The sequence below is a fragment of the Piliocolobus tephrosceles genome, chromosome 1 (assembly GCF_002776525.5).
Source record: "Piliocolobus tephrosceles isolate RC106 chromosome 1, ASM277652v3, whole genome shotgun sequence".
Lineage (NCBI taxonomy): Eukaryota > Metazoa > Chordata > Mammalia > Primates > Cercopithecidae > Piliocolobus > Piliocolobus tephrosceles.
This window is the reverse complement of record NC_045434.1, coordinates 158,374,242-158,390,382: the sequence shown is the minus strand read 5'-3', so window position 1 is coordinate 158,390,382 and position 16,141 is coordinate 158,374,242. Positions and strand designations below refer to the sequence as shown.

At 44.2% G+C, this 16,141-nt stretch overlaps 1 protein-coding gene across 1 annotated transcript in view; it reads left to right on the top strand.

The window, feature by feature from the left end:
- The first annotated feature begins 6,913 nt into the window (after positions 1-6,913).
- The window catches only part of ROR1 (receptor tyrosine kinase like orphan receptor 1), a 411,963-nt gene continuing 402,735 nt past the window's right edge, over positions 6,914-16,141 (top strand). Inside the window, exon 1 of the mRNA XM_023210339.1 lies at positions 6,914-7,411. Within this exon, the coding sequence (XP_023066107.1) occupies positions 7,321-7,411 (91 nt within the window). The 5' untranslated portion in view covers positions 6,914-7,320. The remainder of the gene's footprint in view (positions 7,412-16,141) is intronic.

Below are 16,141 nucleotides of genomic sequence, written 5' to 3'. Positions count from 1 at the left end.
AAAGAAAGAAAGAAAGAAAGAAAGAAAGAAAGAAAGAAAGAAAGAAAATAAATAAATCAGAGCCTCAATGTGGCTTGCATGCAGTCATCAGTGGTTGAGGGGGTCACACTGAGAAGCTGCTCCTTCTGTAAGTCCCTAGAGCCCACCTGCAGCTGCAGGGTGGGAAGAGTGCACACAGAAGCTGCTGCTTCTTTGCAAGCTTCACATTGCCCACATGTTTTGAAGGCCTCCTGCCCACACCAGACTTTCACTGCATGCCCATACCATTAGTTGCTGCTCCCCCGCTAGGAATTTAGGAAATTCCCTTTGCATTTCTCCTGAGGGTGGCCTATCATTTGCCTTACTCTGGCGATACCAGCAAACTCCTCTACTGTCCAGTGGTTGACCATGCCTTCTCCAATGAGGTCTGAACCCTTTCCAAGTTTGTAATTCTTTAGGTAATCTCCCTTAGGGTACCATAGATAGTTGCTTTATATTTTATGATGATTCTTTATATCATAGTTAATATTTCTTTCTTTCTGTTAAACTTCTGTTTAATCTACTGTGTGGTTTCTATGTCTTGATTGGACCCAGATTGCTACAGTAAATTTTGACGTAGGTATATACCTATGAAACATCATCACAATCAAGATAATGAACAAATCCATCACCCCCATAAATGAATGCCTCTATGCCCATCTGTCATTCATCCTTCCATTTCTCTGACCCCAGGTAAACAATGATCTATTTTTTGGTCACTGTAGATTAGTTTGCATTTTCTAGAATTTTATGTAAATGAAATTATGTGGTATATATTCTTTTAAAACTCTTTTTTCACTCAGCATAATTATTTTGTTTTTCATCCATACTATTACATACATTATAATTTATTTCTTGTGTTTGCCGAGTTTTATTATATGTCTATACCAGAGTTTTTCCACTCACTTGTTGATGAACATTTGGGTTGTTTCCAATTTTTGGCCATTACACATGTAATCACTGTGTATTTTCATGTGTAAGTGTGTGGACATATGCTTTCATTTCCCTTGGGTAAAATACCTAGGAGTGGAATGGCTGGATTATATAGTAGATATAGATTTAGCTTTTAACTGCAAAACTGTTTCCCAAAGTGTCTGTAACATTTTATATTCTCACTAGCAATACATGAAAGATCCAGTTGCTCCACATCCTTGCCAAAACTTGATATGGTTTATCTTTTTAATTTTAGTCACTGTATTAGGTATATAGTAGTTTCTGACTGTGGTTTTAATTTTCATTTCCCTGATCATTAATGTTATTCAGCATCTTTTAATGTATTTTTTTTTTTTTTTTTTTTTTTGCCATTCATATATCTTCATTGGTGAAGTGTCTCTTCAATTATGTTGCCCATTTTTAAACGTCAGGTCGTTAGTCCTCCTATCATTGAGTTGTTAAGAGTTCTTTGTATGTTGCAGATGTAAGTTCTTAGTCAGACATAAGTGTTTCAAATATTTTCCCCTAATCCATGGCTTACCTTTTTATTTTCATAACAATGTCTTTTTTTTTTTTTTTTTAATTTTACTTTAAGTTCTGGGATACATGTGCTGCATATGCAGGTTTGTTACATAGGTATACATGTGCCATGGTGGTTTGCTGCACCCATCAACCCATCATTTCGGTTTTAAGCCCTGCATGCATTAGGTATTTGTCCTAATGCTCTCCCTCCCCTTTCCCCCACCCCCCCCGAAGGGCCCCGGTATATGATGTTCCCCTCCCTGTATCCATGCGTTCTCAAACAACGTCTTTTGAAAAGCAAAAGATTTTAATTTTGAAGAAGTCCAATTTATCACGTCTTTCCCCTCCCTCCCTCCCTCCTTCCCTCCCTCCCTTCCCGCCTGCCTTCCTTCCTTCCTTCCTTCCTTCCTTCCTTCCTTCCTTCCCTTCTTCTTTGTCTCACTCTGTCTGGCACCATCTTGGCTCACTGCAACCTCTACCTCCTGAGCTCAAGTGATTCTCCCACCTCAGCCTTTTGAGTAGCTGGAACTACAGCTGGAACTACAACCACCTCTACCTCCTGGGCTCAAGTGATTCTCCAACCTCAGCCTTTTGAGTATCTGGAACTACAGGTGCCCACCACTACACCCAGCTAATTTTTGTGTGTTTTTATAGAGACAGGGTTTCGGCATGTTGCTCAGGCTGGTCTCAAACTCTTGAGCTCAAGCAATCTGCCTACCTTGGCCTCCCAAAGTGCTGGGATTACAGGCATGAGCCACTGTGCTTAGCCTTATCAAGTTTTTCTTTTATACTTCATGGTTTTTGTGACATCAAGAAATCTTTTCCAAATCCAAGATTTTCTAAGATTTTCTCCAATGCTTTCTTTCAGAAGCATTATAGTCTATAATGTCTGGTAATAGCTTCACTAGCAATCCCTTATTCTTAAGTTTCTTATTTATGAATTTCTGATAACACTACACATATTATTTTTAATCTTGTTTTCTACTCATGTACAAATAGACCTAAGAGGCTAATGGAACAAAATATATGAAATCAAGATTATGTTAGAAATTCAGGTTGTATAACCACCAAATTTATGCTTCTCTCCTATCTCATAATGTAGTTTTAGAGAAAAAACAATAATAACAATTTTTTGAGTAACACGCTAAACACTATTTTTAAAAATATGTATATTTCTACAGAAATGGGGGTCTTGCTATATTGCCCAGGCTGGTCTCAAAGTCCTAGGCTCAAGAGATCCTCTCACCTTAGTCTCCCTAGTAGCTGGGATTATAGAAACAAGCCACCATGCCCAGCTCCCCAAATACTGTTTTGCCACTTTTGTATTCAAAGTATAAAATACATTATTTTATACTAAAAATGACTTTATATGATTGGTTCTATTATCTGTCTCTCCTTTTAGCAGGTGAGAATGTTGTATCTTAAAGAAATCAAACAACTTGTTCAGATCATCTAGCCAGCTCCGTTTAATATTAGAGTCTATTCTCTTAATCGCTAACAATAATAGCTAATAAATATTGGCTGCTTACTGTGTGACAGGTACTGTGTTAAATTCTTTACAGGTATTAACTAATTTAATCTTCATAACAAAGCTACAGGTAGGTATTATTATTATGTCTCTTTACAGATGAAGAAAGTAAAATACAGGGACCCAAGGTCTCACAACTGTTAAGAGCAGAGCAGGATTTGAATCCATGCAATCTGGCTCCTGAGCCCTTCCTGGTAAGCATCACACTACACCATTTCTCCAAGAATAATTAATGATTGTATTTTTTGGGTAAATCAAGTGGATGGCCCAAATGAGTCTCTCCTTCCAATAACTTTTTGAAACGAAAGATAGTTTTCTATTTAATGCTTCCTTTGGCATCTGACCCCATTGATCTGCTATTGTCCTGCTCTTGTTCCATTTTCCCACTATGCCTCACAGTGATAATAAACAGAACCGTGTCTGCCAGTGCAAGAGGCCAGGGGAGATGAGTGCCTCCGTAAGTAGCAGGAGCCGCAGCCAGTACCTCAGCTTGAGCCAGGCCCCTGGGAAATGAATAGCTTCACCTGGATTCTCTAATCCATTTGTGTCAACTGCTGGCTTCCTGAAAGAGAGGGCAGGGCCAAAAGAGGCTTGTGAGAGGAACATTTAGATTGCCTGGAACTTTTTTCATAGCCCACCAGGGGTGAGACAGTGGTGTATAGTGTAGAGAGATATTTGACTTGGGATGGAGTCCTGACTTTTTGCTTTAATTTTTTGACTTTGGGCAAGTTTTAAAAACTCATTTCACTTAGCCCATTTGTAAAAAATGGGCTAGGATCAACCTTATTTTGATGATATAAATAGGTTCATGTAGTAAATAATAAAGAGAATATCTGCCATTTATTAGGTGCCTCTCTGTGCCAGATACTCATAAAAGCACTTGCTATGAGTTAACTCAGTTAACACTAACCACAGCATGAAATAGGTGCTATTATTATCATCATCATTTTACAGGTGAGAAACAAAAGTATAGGGGCTAAGATATTTGTCCATAGTCACTCAGCAGCAACCAAAGAAGCTGAAGCATGAGACCAAGCAGCCCAACTCCCCAGCCTGTGCTCTTAAACACTGGCATTTACTGAACTTGCATAAATATATACACACACACACACACAGAGACACACACACACCACACATATTTTGCATATATATATTTACCTCTTTTACTTTTTTAAACAGGAAAAGCCTTTTCTAACACCCCCCACCCCAGCTTTTTTTTTTTTTTTTGAGATTGAGTCTTGCTCTGTTGTCTAGGCTAGAGTGCAGTGACGCTATATCCGTTCACTGCAACCTCCACCTCAGCCTCAAGTAATTCTCATGCCTCAGCCTCCCAAGTAGCAGGGATTACAGGTGCACCATCATGCCCGGTTAATATTTTATACTTTTTTGTAGAGATGGGGTTTCACTATGTTGGCCGGGACGGTCTTGAACTCCCGATCTCAAGCAATTAACCCACCTTGGCCTCCCAAAGTGTTGGGATTACAGGCGTGAGCCACGGCGCCAGGCCACTTCTAACCTTTTCTTTGGAAACGTGTGTGCTATAGCTAAACTGAAGGAATCTGGGATGACTTAATGATGGTCCTTACCCAGGTCTGGACTGGCAGGTCTAGGTCCTAGTTTTGGCTCTGGCCAGCTTTGTGACCTTGGGCAAGGCGGTTTCACCCTCCTGAATAAAATGTTTCTCCTGTATAAAATGTTCAGGGGGGTGTACTAGTTAATTTCCAAAGCCCTTTCCAGGTCTCACATTCCTTATGTCTATGATTCTGTGATTAAGTTCCTGGAAGGTTAAGAACTGATAAAAGTGCCATTAAGTTCTGTATACTCAGCACTGGCAGCCATCTGTTACCTAAGATACCTGGGCCTAGGAGTTATAGGGTGGGGGCTGGGGGCGGGGTGGGTAGATGAGAAAGGCTCCTTACCTGACAACTGTGTGTATTGACTGTAGACAACAGAGGACTGCCCAGCACTGTGCAGTGTGACTGAGTATCCTCTGATTTCTGGGCTGTGATATACTAAGACTGACCATCAAAGACTGTTTCCCAACAAGAGAATCTTGTGCAGTAAGTTCCTCAGGCAAGAAGCGAGATAATTGGGACAGGATTGAATAGATCTCAGGCAGAGAAACTTGGGGGACAGATCAATGTAGGTGATGAACTGGTTGACCCAAGGCCTCTCTGTCTATCATTTTTTGACCTCAGGTCGGAGTGATAGAAAGGGGGAAAGCTACCAACACAGCTCCTGCCATGAAGTCCTGGAGAAGAATAAGTGACTGTTTGTCCCGCATGGGTTAGTCATTCACCTGCCTGAAGGCAAAGGGCTGGGAGTCTGGAGTCCATGACCTGCTGGGACATACTTTGGGCTGCATGTTTTCCCCCCTTCTAATGTCTCAACTCTCAGGGATCTGCTTTTCCTGGTGCCAAGGAGTATAGATGAAATTTTGTCCCTCCTCCGTGCACCCCTACAAAAACAAATATGATGAAAAATTAATATTTTCCAAATGGTGACCTAACTTTTGCTCATTAATTGAGCTCCTATTGCATTCCAGGTACTGTTAGAGGCCAGTAAGATACCTAGATGATTGAGACAGAGTCCTTGCCCTCCACGAAGTGACTGTTTTAAAACCCTAAAGCTGGGTTCTTAGAGGCTACTGCAACAGCAACAACCCCCGAGTGAGTGCTTATCATGTGCCAGGCTCTGGTTACAGGCTTTTAGCTCTCTCAGTGGAAACAGCCTGAGTGCTGGCTTGGCTGCCCCATATCTGTGTGACTGTGGGCAAGTCATTTACTTTCCCTTTGAGTTTCAACTTCTAAAACTGTAATATGGGGATAATATATATAAAACAGCTAAGAAGTATATACTTTTAATGACTCTTTTTAGTGTCAGTGGAGGATTTGTGAGCAAATGCATATAAAACACAAGGCAAACAGGAGGTATTTAGTAAGTGGCCATGTGATTATTGATAGACTATGGGCTTCTTACTGTTCCTCCAGAGCAAGACTGACAGTGTCCTATTACCCTGGCATCTTCAGAGCCTAGAGCAGAGCCCTGAAAACAGCAGGCGCTCACCACTTTTTATGATCAAAGGCAGTCTCGACAGGGAAAGTAAAATCATTATGGGTATTTATGAATTACAAGATCCATAAAGTTAAACCAGGAGAAATGGACAAAAACACACTCATTGTAGAGGTCTTTAATGATCCCTTGGCTCATGGCAGAGCAGCTAGACACACACATACACACACACACACAAGCAAAGATTCAGAAGTCCTGAAAAAATAATGAATATAAATATAAAGAAGATAAAATCGACACAATATTCTATCTTCACATTCGGAAGACAGAAACACCTTCTTTCAAGAAACCATGGGACATTGACAAAAATAACCACAGATAATCCTCAATAAATCTTGCCAGGAGGCGGTACGGATGACATTGAATTCAGTGAAACTACAAATTAAACACAAAAAGACAAAGTATAAATTACTTGTGTAAGAACTCTCTCAACTCTTGGGTCCAAGAAGAAATCAAAAGGGAAATTGTATGATAGCAATAAATGTTCCATTACCCGGAGTCACACAGCTAACAGTGACAGAGCTGAGACTGCTAGAACCTGGGTCTCCTGTCGTCCAGCCACGAACTGGCTTGAGATCCCGGATAAGTGTCTCTGAGCCTCGGTTTCCCCTTCTGTCAAGTAGCCTCGAAGGTCCCCCGGGCTCGGTTCGGTGGCGAGTTTGAGGCGTGTGGGGGAGGGGAGGGAGCGTGCCCGTGACGCGGGAGCCGCGACCGCTTTCTGCTAAGTCGGGGAGGGTGCGGGCGTTGAGAGGCGGCAGCAGAGGGCGCTGGGCCGCCGGCCTGGGCCGCGTCTCCCATTGGTCGGGGCTGGGGCGCTGGGCTGGAGAGTTGGTGGAAAGTGACAAGTTGAGCGAGAGAGGGAGCGTGGAAAGCGGGAGCAGCCGCCACCGCCGCCTGCTAGGCAGCCCCGGGACAGCACCCCTGGGCGCAGGGTGCGCTCTTCTCGGAGTCCGAGCCGGGGCGACTCAGCGCCCACTGGTGCGACCCGGACAGCCTGGGACTGACCCGCCGGCCCAGGGGAGGCTGCAGCCACAGGGCTGGGGAGGGATCGCGCTCGCGGCATCCAGAGGCGGCCGGGCGGAGGCGAGGGAGCAGGTTAGAGGGACAAAGAGCTTTGCAGACGCCCCAGGCGTCCTGCGAGCGCCAGCGGCCGGGAAGAGGCGGCCGGCGACCGGGAGAGAGCCCGTGGATGTTCTGCGCGCGGCCTGGGAGCCGCCGCCGCCGCCGCCGCCGCCGCGAGAGGAGGAATGCACCGGCCGCGCAGCCGCGGGACGCGCCCGCCGCTCCTGGCGCTGCTGGCCGCGCTTCTGCTGGCCGCACGCGGGGCTGCTGCCCAAGGTAAGAGGCGCCCGCCGGTCCCCGCCCGTCCCCACCCCCTGACCCGTGGCCACCCTTCCGTCGGCCAGCCCGGCGCGGGACACGCAGGAAGCGCCGCGCTGGCCCCGGGGCGCGTCCGGTCACCCGCCACGGGGCTCGCCGGCGCCGCCAGGCCAGGGTTTGCCCCAGAGCCCCGCGGAGGGCCGGGGCGCGCCCAGGGACTCGTTCCTCGGCGCGCAGCAGCGGTTGTCAGCGCTGACAAGAAGCGTGGAGGGGTTTGGGGGTCCTGGGGGTGATCGGGGCACTTCTGTGCAGGGCGTTCCCCCTTGTCTCCCCGAACCCCTAGCGCGACCCAGCCGGTGTTGTGGCAAGTCTATCCTGCCCCCAAGTTACTAGCCGGCCCTGAAGGCGCGGTCCAGGAGGGAGTTCGGATTTTCAGTGGTGCCTGCCAGAGCCCAGGCGGCTCTCGGATCGACGCAAACAAAAGCCCTGTCCTCCTGGTGCTCCTGCGGCCTCTCATCGCCACCGCCCCCGGCCCTCCGGCCCTCCCGAGGGTCACCATAGAGGCCAAAACTTGTGCGCCGCTGCAGCCGCTGCCACTTTGTGCAAAATGTGCTGTCAGAGGCGGCCTGCGGCTCCAAAGTGCTTTGGGTGTGCACGCGCGCGCGCGCGTGTGTGTGCGTGTTACAAACAAGAAGGGGAAAAGCCATCTAATGCATACTTGATTTTGGTAATCTCCAAAGACAATCGCAACAGTTAGAGAAAGACTTCACTGCAAGCCCAAGCGTCTTAGTTCGCTGCGGGAAGCTGGGGTCCTTGCTGCGTCTGGGCCGGTACACAATAAGAGGGAAGAGCCCGGCTGAGCCTGTGGAGACAACTGATTCATTCTTTGGAGGTTGGAGGGGGAAAGTTGATTAAAGTCTCCGGGGTCTCGGGCTTCACTTTTAACATGCATCCCTTGAGGGGTGAGGAGCCTTTGGATTTTGCCCTCCCCCACTCCCAGCCCCAAACCTGAGCGGGTAACTAGGTCTCTGCTCTTTTATCATGCATCTTTCATTTTTAAGTTAGCACTGTGTTTGGAAAAGAAACGGCTCTGCGCTACTTAGCAGTTGAGAGGAAAAAGATGTATTCACTACATAGACTACGAATACAGAATTAGTTTTTACTGAAAGTTAGCTGACTTTCTTGGTAGAAAACACACTCTGGAAGGAAGTTGTGTGTAAATTTTGATTTCTTGGAGATGGTTTTTGGAAGCTAGAGTAGCATTTTCTGAGGATGATTTCTGAAACGGATCCTATAATGTGGTCGTGCTAATCTGGAAGCTCCTGGGGGTAAATAGAGCTCCTAATTGTAATTAAGATGTACATCAGCAGGGAATGCACCTTCCTGATGAAAAATCCTAATGAAATGTAAACAGCTTGGTCACATAGATGTTTTGCTTGGTGATGCCAAACATCTGGCCTTGCGCCACAACACCTGGGTGAAAAGTAAAAATGGGCCATGCTGCCTACGTAATGTAAACATCCTTCTCAAGTTGGGTTGCCCAGCAAATTGAGGTGGAGATAAGCAGGGTGATTTTAACTAAGGTGGGACTCCTGGCTTGGGGCTTTGATTAATTCAGTTATTTCCTCTGTGGACTCCTTTACTTTGTACTTCACCTTTCAACAATGGTTGCTTTTAGATCATAGCCCCTTGTGGGGGTGGGGGTCACTTGCCTTTAAATAAATGTCCCTGCATTGATTTTGCTCACTGTAAGACACCCTTGTTATCAGCAGCCACCCCAATTCTGACTCTTTTAACTGTTTACAGCCTTTTAGAATTGTTTAAAAAAGGTATTGCCTATTCCATACTCTTTAGTAATGAGCTAAAATCTGTTATTATTGTCTTATTTGTTGTTTTATGCATCCCTTTCCATTTCTGTGAATGTTTGATCTTCTCTCTGGGGTCAACACTTCTGCTAGAACTCACATTTACTTTCTCCTCTTGGACTCAAGATTCCTAAGGTAGCCCAGCCAGTGGCTCAGGAAATCAGCTTAAGGGGAGATATGTTTCATGTATTTATTTAAAAAGATACAAAACATTTCTCCCATCATTTTTCTATTTTATTAGCCAGAAGAAAACCTTTAAATTTATTTTTTTTTGGTCTGTCCGTTGTCGAGTTCTCATCTACCCCCTCCCTAGGCAAAGCTCAATTTCTTTAGGAACCCGAAGCTTACCTCATAACTGCACCCAAGCCCAGGGCTTTAGGAACCTAACTGGCCTTTCTCAGAATCTTGTAGATTCTGTGATTTGGCTGCTCGGGGCCAGAGGGAGGTGGCCTGCTACTGTGTTTGCTATCATTTTGTAAACCTTCCGTCGCCATTTAAATAGGCGTTTGTCTGTACTTTTAGAATAGAAGTCTCTTGAGGGCATTAAGACTGTGAGCTTTTCCGGTGAAAACACTGAGAGCCCAAGTCCCCTAGTCCCAACTTTATTAGAGATGCCTGAAAATCTTCCCTGGCTGACTTGGGGGAGCCACACCAAGGTGGGATGGGCAAAGGGTGTAGTCAAATTGTCTCCTTCAGTTTTGGAAATATTTAATTTCCAATATAGATTCAGCGTGCATGGTAGGCTGTTTTGCTACTCTGATGCCTGAGATTATCTGCCTGATAATTAGTGAAGGGTCAGCTTTGCCCCATAGCATCCTTTTTCTTCTGTATTGTGAGCATAGGCCCTCAGTTAGACTTTTGGAAAGTTTCTGAAAGTGTCACTTGCTCTATCAGGTTTGGCCGGTGGTTTGATGGTGAACATCTACCCCATTTCAAATATTTCTGAAAATTTTACACAGCATCCTATGGAGAATGGAACACTTTGTAAGCTGTATGTACTTTGATGTAAATGTATATGTACAGATAGACAGCATATGTATATACACACATATATAGTAAGTGGTCCATAGATTTTTGTTGAATGAATGGAGAATAACTTTTTTGGTTGTGTGCAAAATCCTGATATATGCTTTGCTTAGTAAAAATGCAACATAGCATATTTTCAAGGATTTTTCCTTTCCTTGTCCCATCTTCTAGTATGAAAGAAGTGTAGTATAGCAGAACTTGACAGTAAAGCTAAATGGTTACAAACACAGGCTTTGGCATTTAACAGACCTGGATTTGAATCTTTTCTCTGTTGTGTAATGGGTATGTCAATTAGTTTTCCTGAGCCTTACAAGAGTGTTATGAGATTGAAGTGAGGTCATGCATGTAAAGTACTGGAGAAGAGCACCCAGCCTAGAGGTGAGTGCATGAAATTAACTTGGGGTACATGAAATGAAGGATATGTGAACTCCCAGAAATAATATTCACAATTTTGTGTGCATTTTTACCATTCTGTATTTATAGCTATAGCTATATTTTCCAAGAAAAATGTCAACCCCTGAAAAATAGGAACTGCTGACTTGGAGTGTTTGATGCCTGAGGCAATGGGTTGCCTTTCTGGGGAGGTTGAAAGGGGTTGAGTGTTGGTGGCCAGTTCTAGGCCTTATCCCAGGTTAGCACACTCCATGGAGCCTCCACTTCTCACCTCCCCAGTTTCCCTTCCACCAGGCAGGCTGTTAATTGGGCCTGAGAAAAGCTGAAGAATGGTGCCAAGTCCTTGTGACCTCAAGTAAGAAAATATGTCTCTGAATCCAAGCATTCTGAGATGCAATTTGTACAGTTTAGTTAACAAACATTTATTGAATCCTTACAATGGGTCAATCACTCTTCTAAGCCTTTTGCAAGTGTTAACTCACTGAATCCTCACAACAACCCTATAAGGGAGATGGCATAGCTCATTTTACGGATGGGTAAACTTAGGCACACAGAGGTTAAGTTACTTTCTTACACTGCTAAAAAGTGGCATTGCTGGGTTTATAAGCACTAACAGTTCATGCTCTTACCTTAATGGCTGTCCTAGACATTCTCTCGTTATTTAATTCTTACAATTTATATTCTTTTAATGTATGGAACAAAGGTGGTATTTCCCAAGGTTTTCTAATAGCAGCAAAGGGAAGCTTGCTTAGCCATAATCTAGAGGTTATAAGAAATTATTGAAGACAGCCAATTTCAATTTTCCTTCCGGTGCTGGAGTTCCCTAAGACGGTCTTGCTGAAACTCAGAGACAGACCGGAAGCACCTTGTTGGATAGCCTGGATCTCTGGTTCTGGAAGAATTATATTTTTGTAGTGAGCTTCAACTTTGATGTGGTTAGAGGAGTGTGCTTGCCAGTTTTTTCCATCTATCAATGAGGTATATTGTGATGAAGTGCCTTTGTATTTGCATCTTGGTGGACAACTGTGGTTGTAAGCTGAGGAGGCAGGGATTTATTAGAGTGCTGTCTAGTGGGACAGCTGGCTTGCCAGCTCAAGGTCCCAGTGAGGACCAGACCCTGGCAAATCCAGCCCCACCTGAGAAACACTCAAGTCTTCAAGGCCTCTTTCTCAAACAGAAGGGCGTTAGCCTGGCTTCACCCATTCCCTGGGGTGTGACAGGAGAGACTGTTCTGTAGACACTCGAAGAGAAAGGAGAGTCTGAGAAAGTTCTCTGGCGTTGAAGGGGGAGGGGATGGGGGCAACTCTTCGAAAATCCTTAACTAAATGCAGCTGCTTGTTACACGGAGACTGACTTGCATGCCAGGAATATCTAAAAAGCTAACGAATACAAAATAAAAATAAACAGCAGTAAAAAGGCTCTCTCTTTGTTGCAGTAAGCTTGGTTGGGGTTTTCAGTTTGTTTAGGAATGGGATAATTGTGGCATCCACTTTATTTTGGTAAGGCAGTGAAACGTGGATTAGTGTTATGTCATTGGGATGCTACCACCACCTGAAGTTTTTCCTTCATCCCCCCGTCCCCAGCCGCACCTCCCAGAACACCCAGGCATGGACATCCATAGCGCCTGAGTCTCAAACAGTTGCCCCTTCGTGAATTACATTGGAAGAGGGCAGATAATTTAATGGGATAATCTTGGCAGGGCCAGCAAATTTCACACCTCATCTCTCACTAATAGAAAGGCAGCAGAAGGCTACAACATCCTCAGATGAAAAGGTTGTATAAAAAGGCTCTGCTTAACAGTAACTGTCTGTCCATAAATAAGGTTTTGTAGAGTCTTGATCCAAAAGCTGTTATGAAATACTGATAAGCCAAGCCTCATAATGTTTGGCCTCCTTACATTTCCTTTTCCCCCTTCTCTCCATAGAACCATAGATTTTTTTTTTTTTTTAAGAGAAAGAAGGGGGCTAAAAGATCAACAGTCCAAACTTTTTTTTTTCAAGTATTTCTATATAGGATGGACTTCCTTTGATAGCTGTTTAAAGAGGTGGCATGGAGTAACGGAAATAGAATGGGATTTGAGCCTGATAGGGAATGGGGGTTTGAATTGGGGCTTTGTTGCCTTCTTGGGCAAAGTTACCTAACCTTTTGAGCCTCTGTTTTCTTATCTGTAAAATGGGAATAGCAATAATATGTGACTTACTGGGGCATTTTGTGAGAATAAAAGAATGTTATGAACCTATAGCACCTAACACAGCACCATGGACTTAGTGAACATGAAGTATGTTATCTTGCATCTTGGTGGACAACTGTGGTTGTAGGCTGAGGAGGCGGGGATTTATTAGAGTGCTGTGTAGTGGGACAGCCACTCAAGGTCTCAGTGAGGACCAGACCCTGGCAAATCTGGCCCCAGTTGAGAAACACTCAAGTCTTCAAGGCCTCTTTCTTAAACAGAAGGGCCTTAGCCTGGCTTCACCCATTCCCTGGCTTCACCCATTCCCATCATCATTATCAAGGACTTATTGGAGAAATCTGAAAATTTGGCTTCAAAACGATGGTCCTGCTGCAAGGTAGCACCGAAGCTCAGAGAATAGCAACTTGTACAAGGTTTTAGGACTCCAGAGTGTTTTGTTTTATAGGGAGCATGCAGACGCTCTAGATCTGAGCAGTACCCAGGCCAGTGCTGGGAACCTGGATGGAGGGGATTCCACAGTGCAGTTTTGCAAAGCCTTAAAACAAAGGCTTTTTTCAGAACAGCAAGCTCTCTGGGGGAAGAGCAACCCCTCCTGGGTGCGGGTGCTCGGTGTAATTCCAGAATCCTACAATGGGGAATGTTACATTTCAGGGACCTCCACTTGTAATCTGACCGTTTTTAGCTCCAATATCCAAATAATCTTGCTGAGCACAACTTGAAAGAGAAGGATAATGGCCGGAGGAAAGGATCCTGAGGTGCTCTGTTTGCCATTTAAATTTTCCGAGTAGAAGAAAAAAAGTTCATGTTACCCAAAGAGAGAAGAGTAATGAAGTGTGTGGGAAGGGGGAGGGGTGATAAAGAGGACTTCTAAAGACAAAGCAGAGGTTGGGTTTGTTATTTTATTTTTCAACAGTGAAGCTTATCACTCAGTGTATTTCAACTAACATTTATTATATATTTATCACATGAAAGATACAGTATTTGTGTCCAGGAATAAAATATTACCTTTGCCCTCAAGGAGAGAGAAGGAGAACAATTCTCACTTTTTTCAGCACCTGCTATATGCCAGGTATCATTTTTTGAAAGCTATTACATTTACACTTCTCAGCATTCCTTGGAGTTTGGACTTCTGATCCTATTTTACAGATAAGAAAATCGAGGCTCAGGAAGGTAAGTATCTCAGCCAAATTCATACAATTATTAAGTTGGGATTTGGCATTTGAATCTAGGTATTTTGACTCTCAGGTATATGCTCTTTTTGTTATCCTTAAGGTGTGATTGGGGAGACACCAATGAGCAGATATGTTACCTCCACACGCAGCTATCTCTCCCACAAGTGAATCACAGGAAAGGGTTGTGGAAAAAATGCTGTGGGAACATGGGGAAGAATACATTAATTCTCAGGGGATTAGAGGGTCAGAGGAAGAACATGAGTGCCTCCTTCATAGACTTGTGAAGAGTCAATGAAATAATTCATGAAACACACTCAGACTGTGCTTAGTGAGTGCTCAGTGAGTGTTCTGCTATAGTTCTGTAGCCAGTGACAGGCCTGATCAGGATTTATCTGCCTCTAAAACCCAAGTACTCTTGCTCCCCTGTGCACTTTTTTAACAGACATGTGGTTGTTGGAAGAGTAAGTAACTGTGCAGTCACCAAATGAAAGGGAAAACACCAATACAGTTGCTCTGGTATATTAGCCACCTGCCCTAATCCTGGCTTTTAGGACTGGACTCTGCTTTGGGTACAGAAGGGGATTTCGATAGGCATGGGGTTGGAGAGAATCAAGATGTCTCATCACGAACTACAGTGCTCCTAGAACTCTGGTCAGGATTTACCACCTGCCCTCATTCGTTCATTGATCATACATTTTCTGTGCACTTACAGTGAACCAAATATTCTGATAGTCTTACTGGAGATGTAAAGTTGAATAGGTTGGGTCATTGCCTTGGAGGGTTTTTCAAATGGCAGATTTATGGCAGAGATTGCTAGCTGATCACCAAATATGTTTCCATCTCTTCTGGTCACATGACTAGACAACATTTCTCAGCTTTCTCACAGTTAAGTGAAGCCATGTGACTAAATACTAGCCAATGAAATGAAGTTGGAGGTAATTTTTGTCACTTGTAGGCTTGACCCATAAAAAACTCCCCAGGCAGAATTGCTCTGATCCTTCTTTGGTGGCTTGGCAACCTTAGAAGTCATGTGTTGAAAGTGTCACAACATGGAAAGAGCCTGAGACTCTCCCTGAATCATCACTGTACGGTGGAAGCCACACTTGTTTAGGTTTTATGTGAACTAAAAACAAATGTCTATTATTAAGGCTGAAGTTTTGAGGATTTTTTTTTTTTTTTTTGTTACAGCTGCTAATGTTACCTTAACTAACATGAGGTTGTAAATCATATTGTGTGGTGAGATCAACTTAGTGGGTTAGGACCAGCATTTTTAGATAGAATAAAATAGGAAACCTGGTTTGTGTCTGACCACTTCATGTGGAGCCTGGGGCTCCATCCACTGGGGAGTTTACCTCTTAGGGGCAACAAAATAGGCACTTTATACAGCCAGTGAGTACAGAGTTGGCAATTATATATGCAGAATCCCGAGAAGGGAGAGGTCTTTCAGGAGGAAGTGGGATATGATGTGAGCCTTGAAGGAAGGATTGAGAGGGTGCGGGATTGAAGGATGGGAGAGGAGAAGAGGAGTTAGACATTCCGGGCTGGAGTTCCATAGCAGTCTGCAGCTGCTCTGAGGTCTCCAGGGACTTGCTGAGACTATCCTGGGTTCTTAAACCAGGCCTTCACTGTGGAATGAAGCTGATCTCCAGGGGATAGGGGAGTGAAGAAAAGAAAGACAGTGTTGAATGAAGCCTGTTGTGTTTTTAGCATATGAAGGGTGGAGGAGGAGAGAGAAGGAAGCAGTTTCACTCGGAGCCTGAAGACTTGTCTTTCTTCTCAAAGGGTGTCCCAGGGAGTTAAAAATGTGGTGCATTTCAGGGCTGCTTGTCAAAGGTATATGATTGTGTCTTATTCTCTCTAATGCAGCTGTTTTGTCTTATAGTGCAGGCTACTTAATTCTATTGCCCCCTCTTGTCTGCTTGGTGAAAATAATAATAGTATACTAATAATTAACACACTGAGCATACTGTGGGCCAAGTACTATTCTAAGTTCTTTAAGTGTTTTAACTTGCACAGTCTTCAGGGCAACCCTATGAGATAAGCCAGAGTTCTAGGAGCATTATAGTTCACTATTCGGCATCTTGATTCTCTCCAGCTCCAC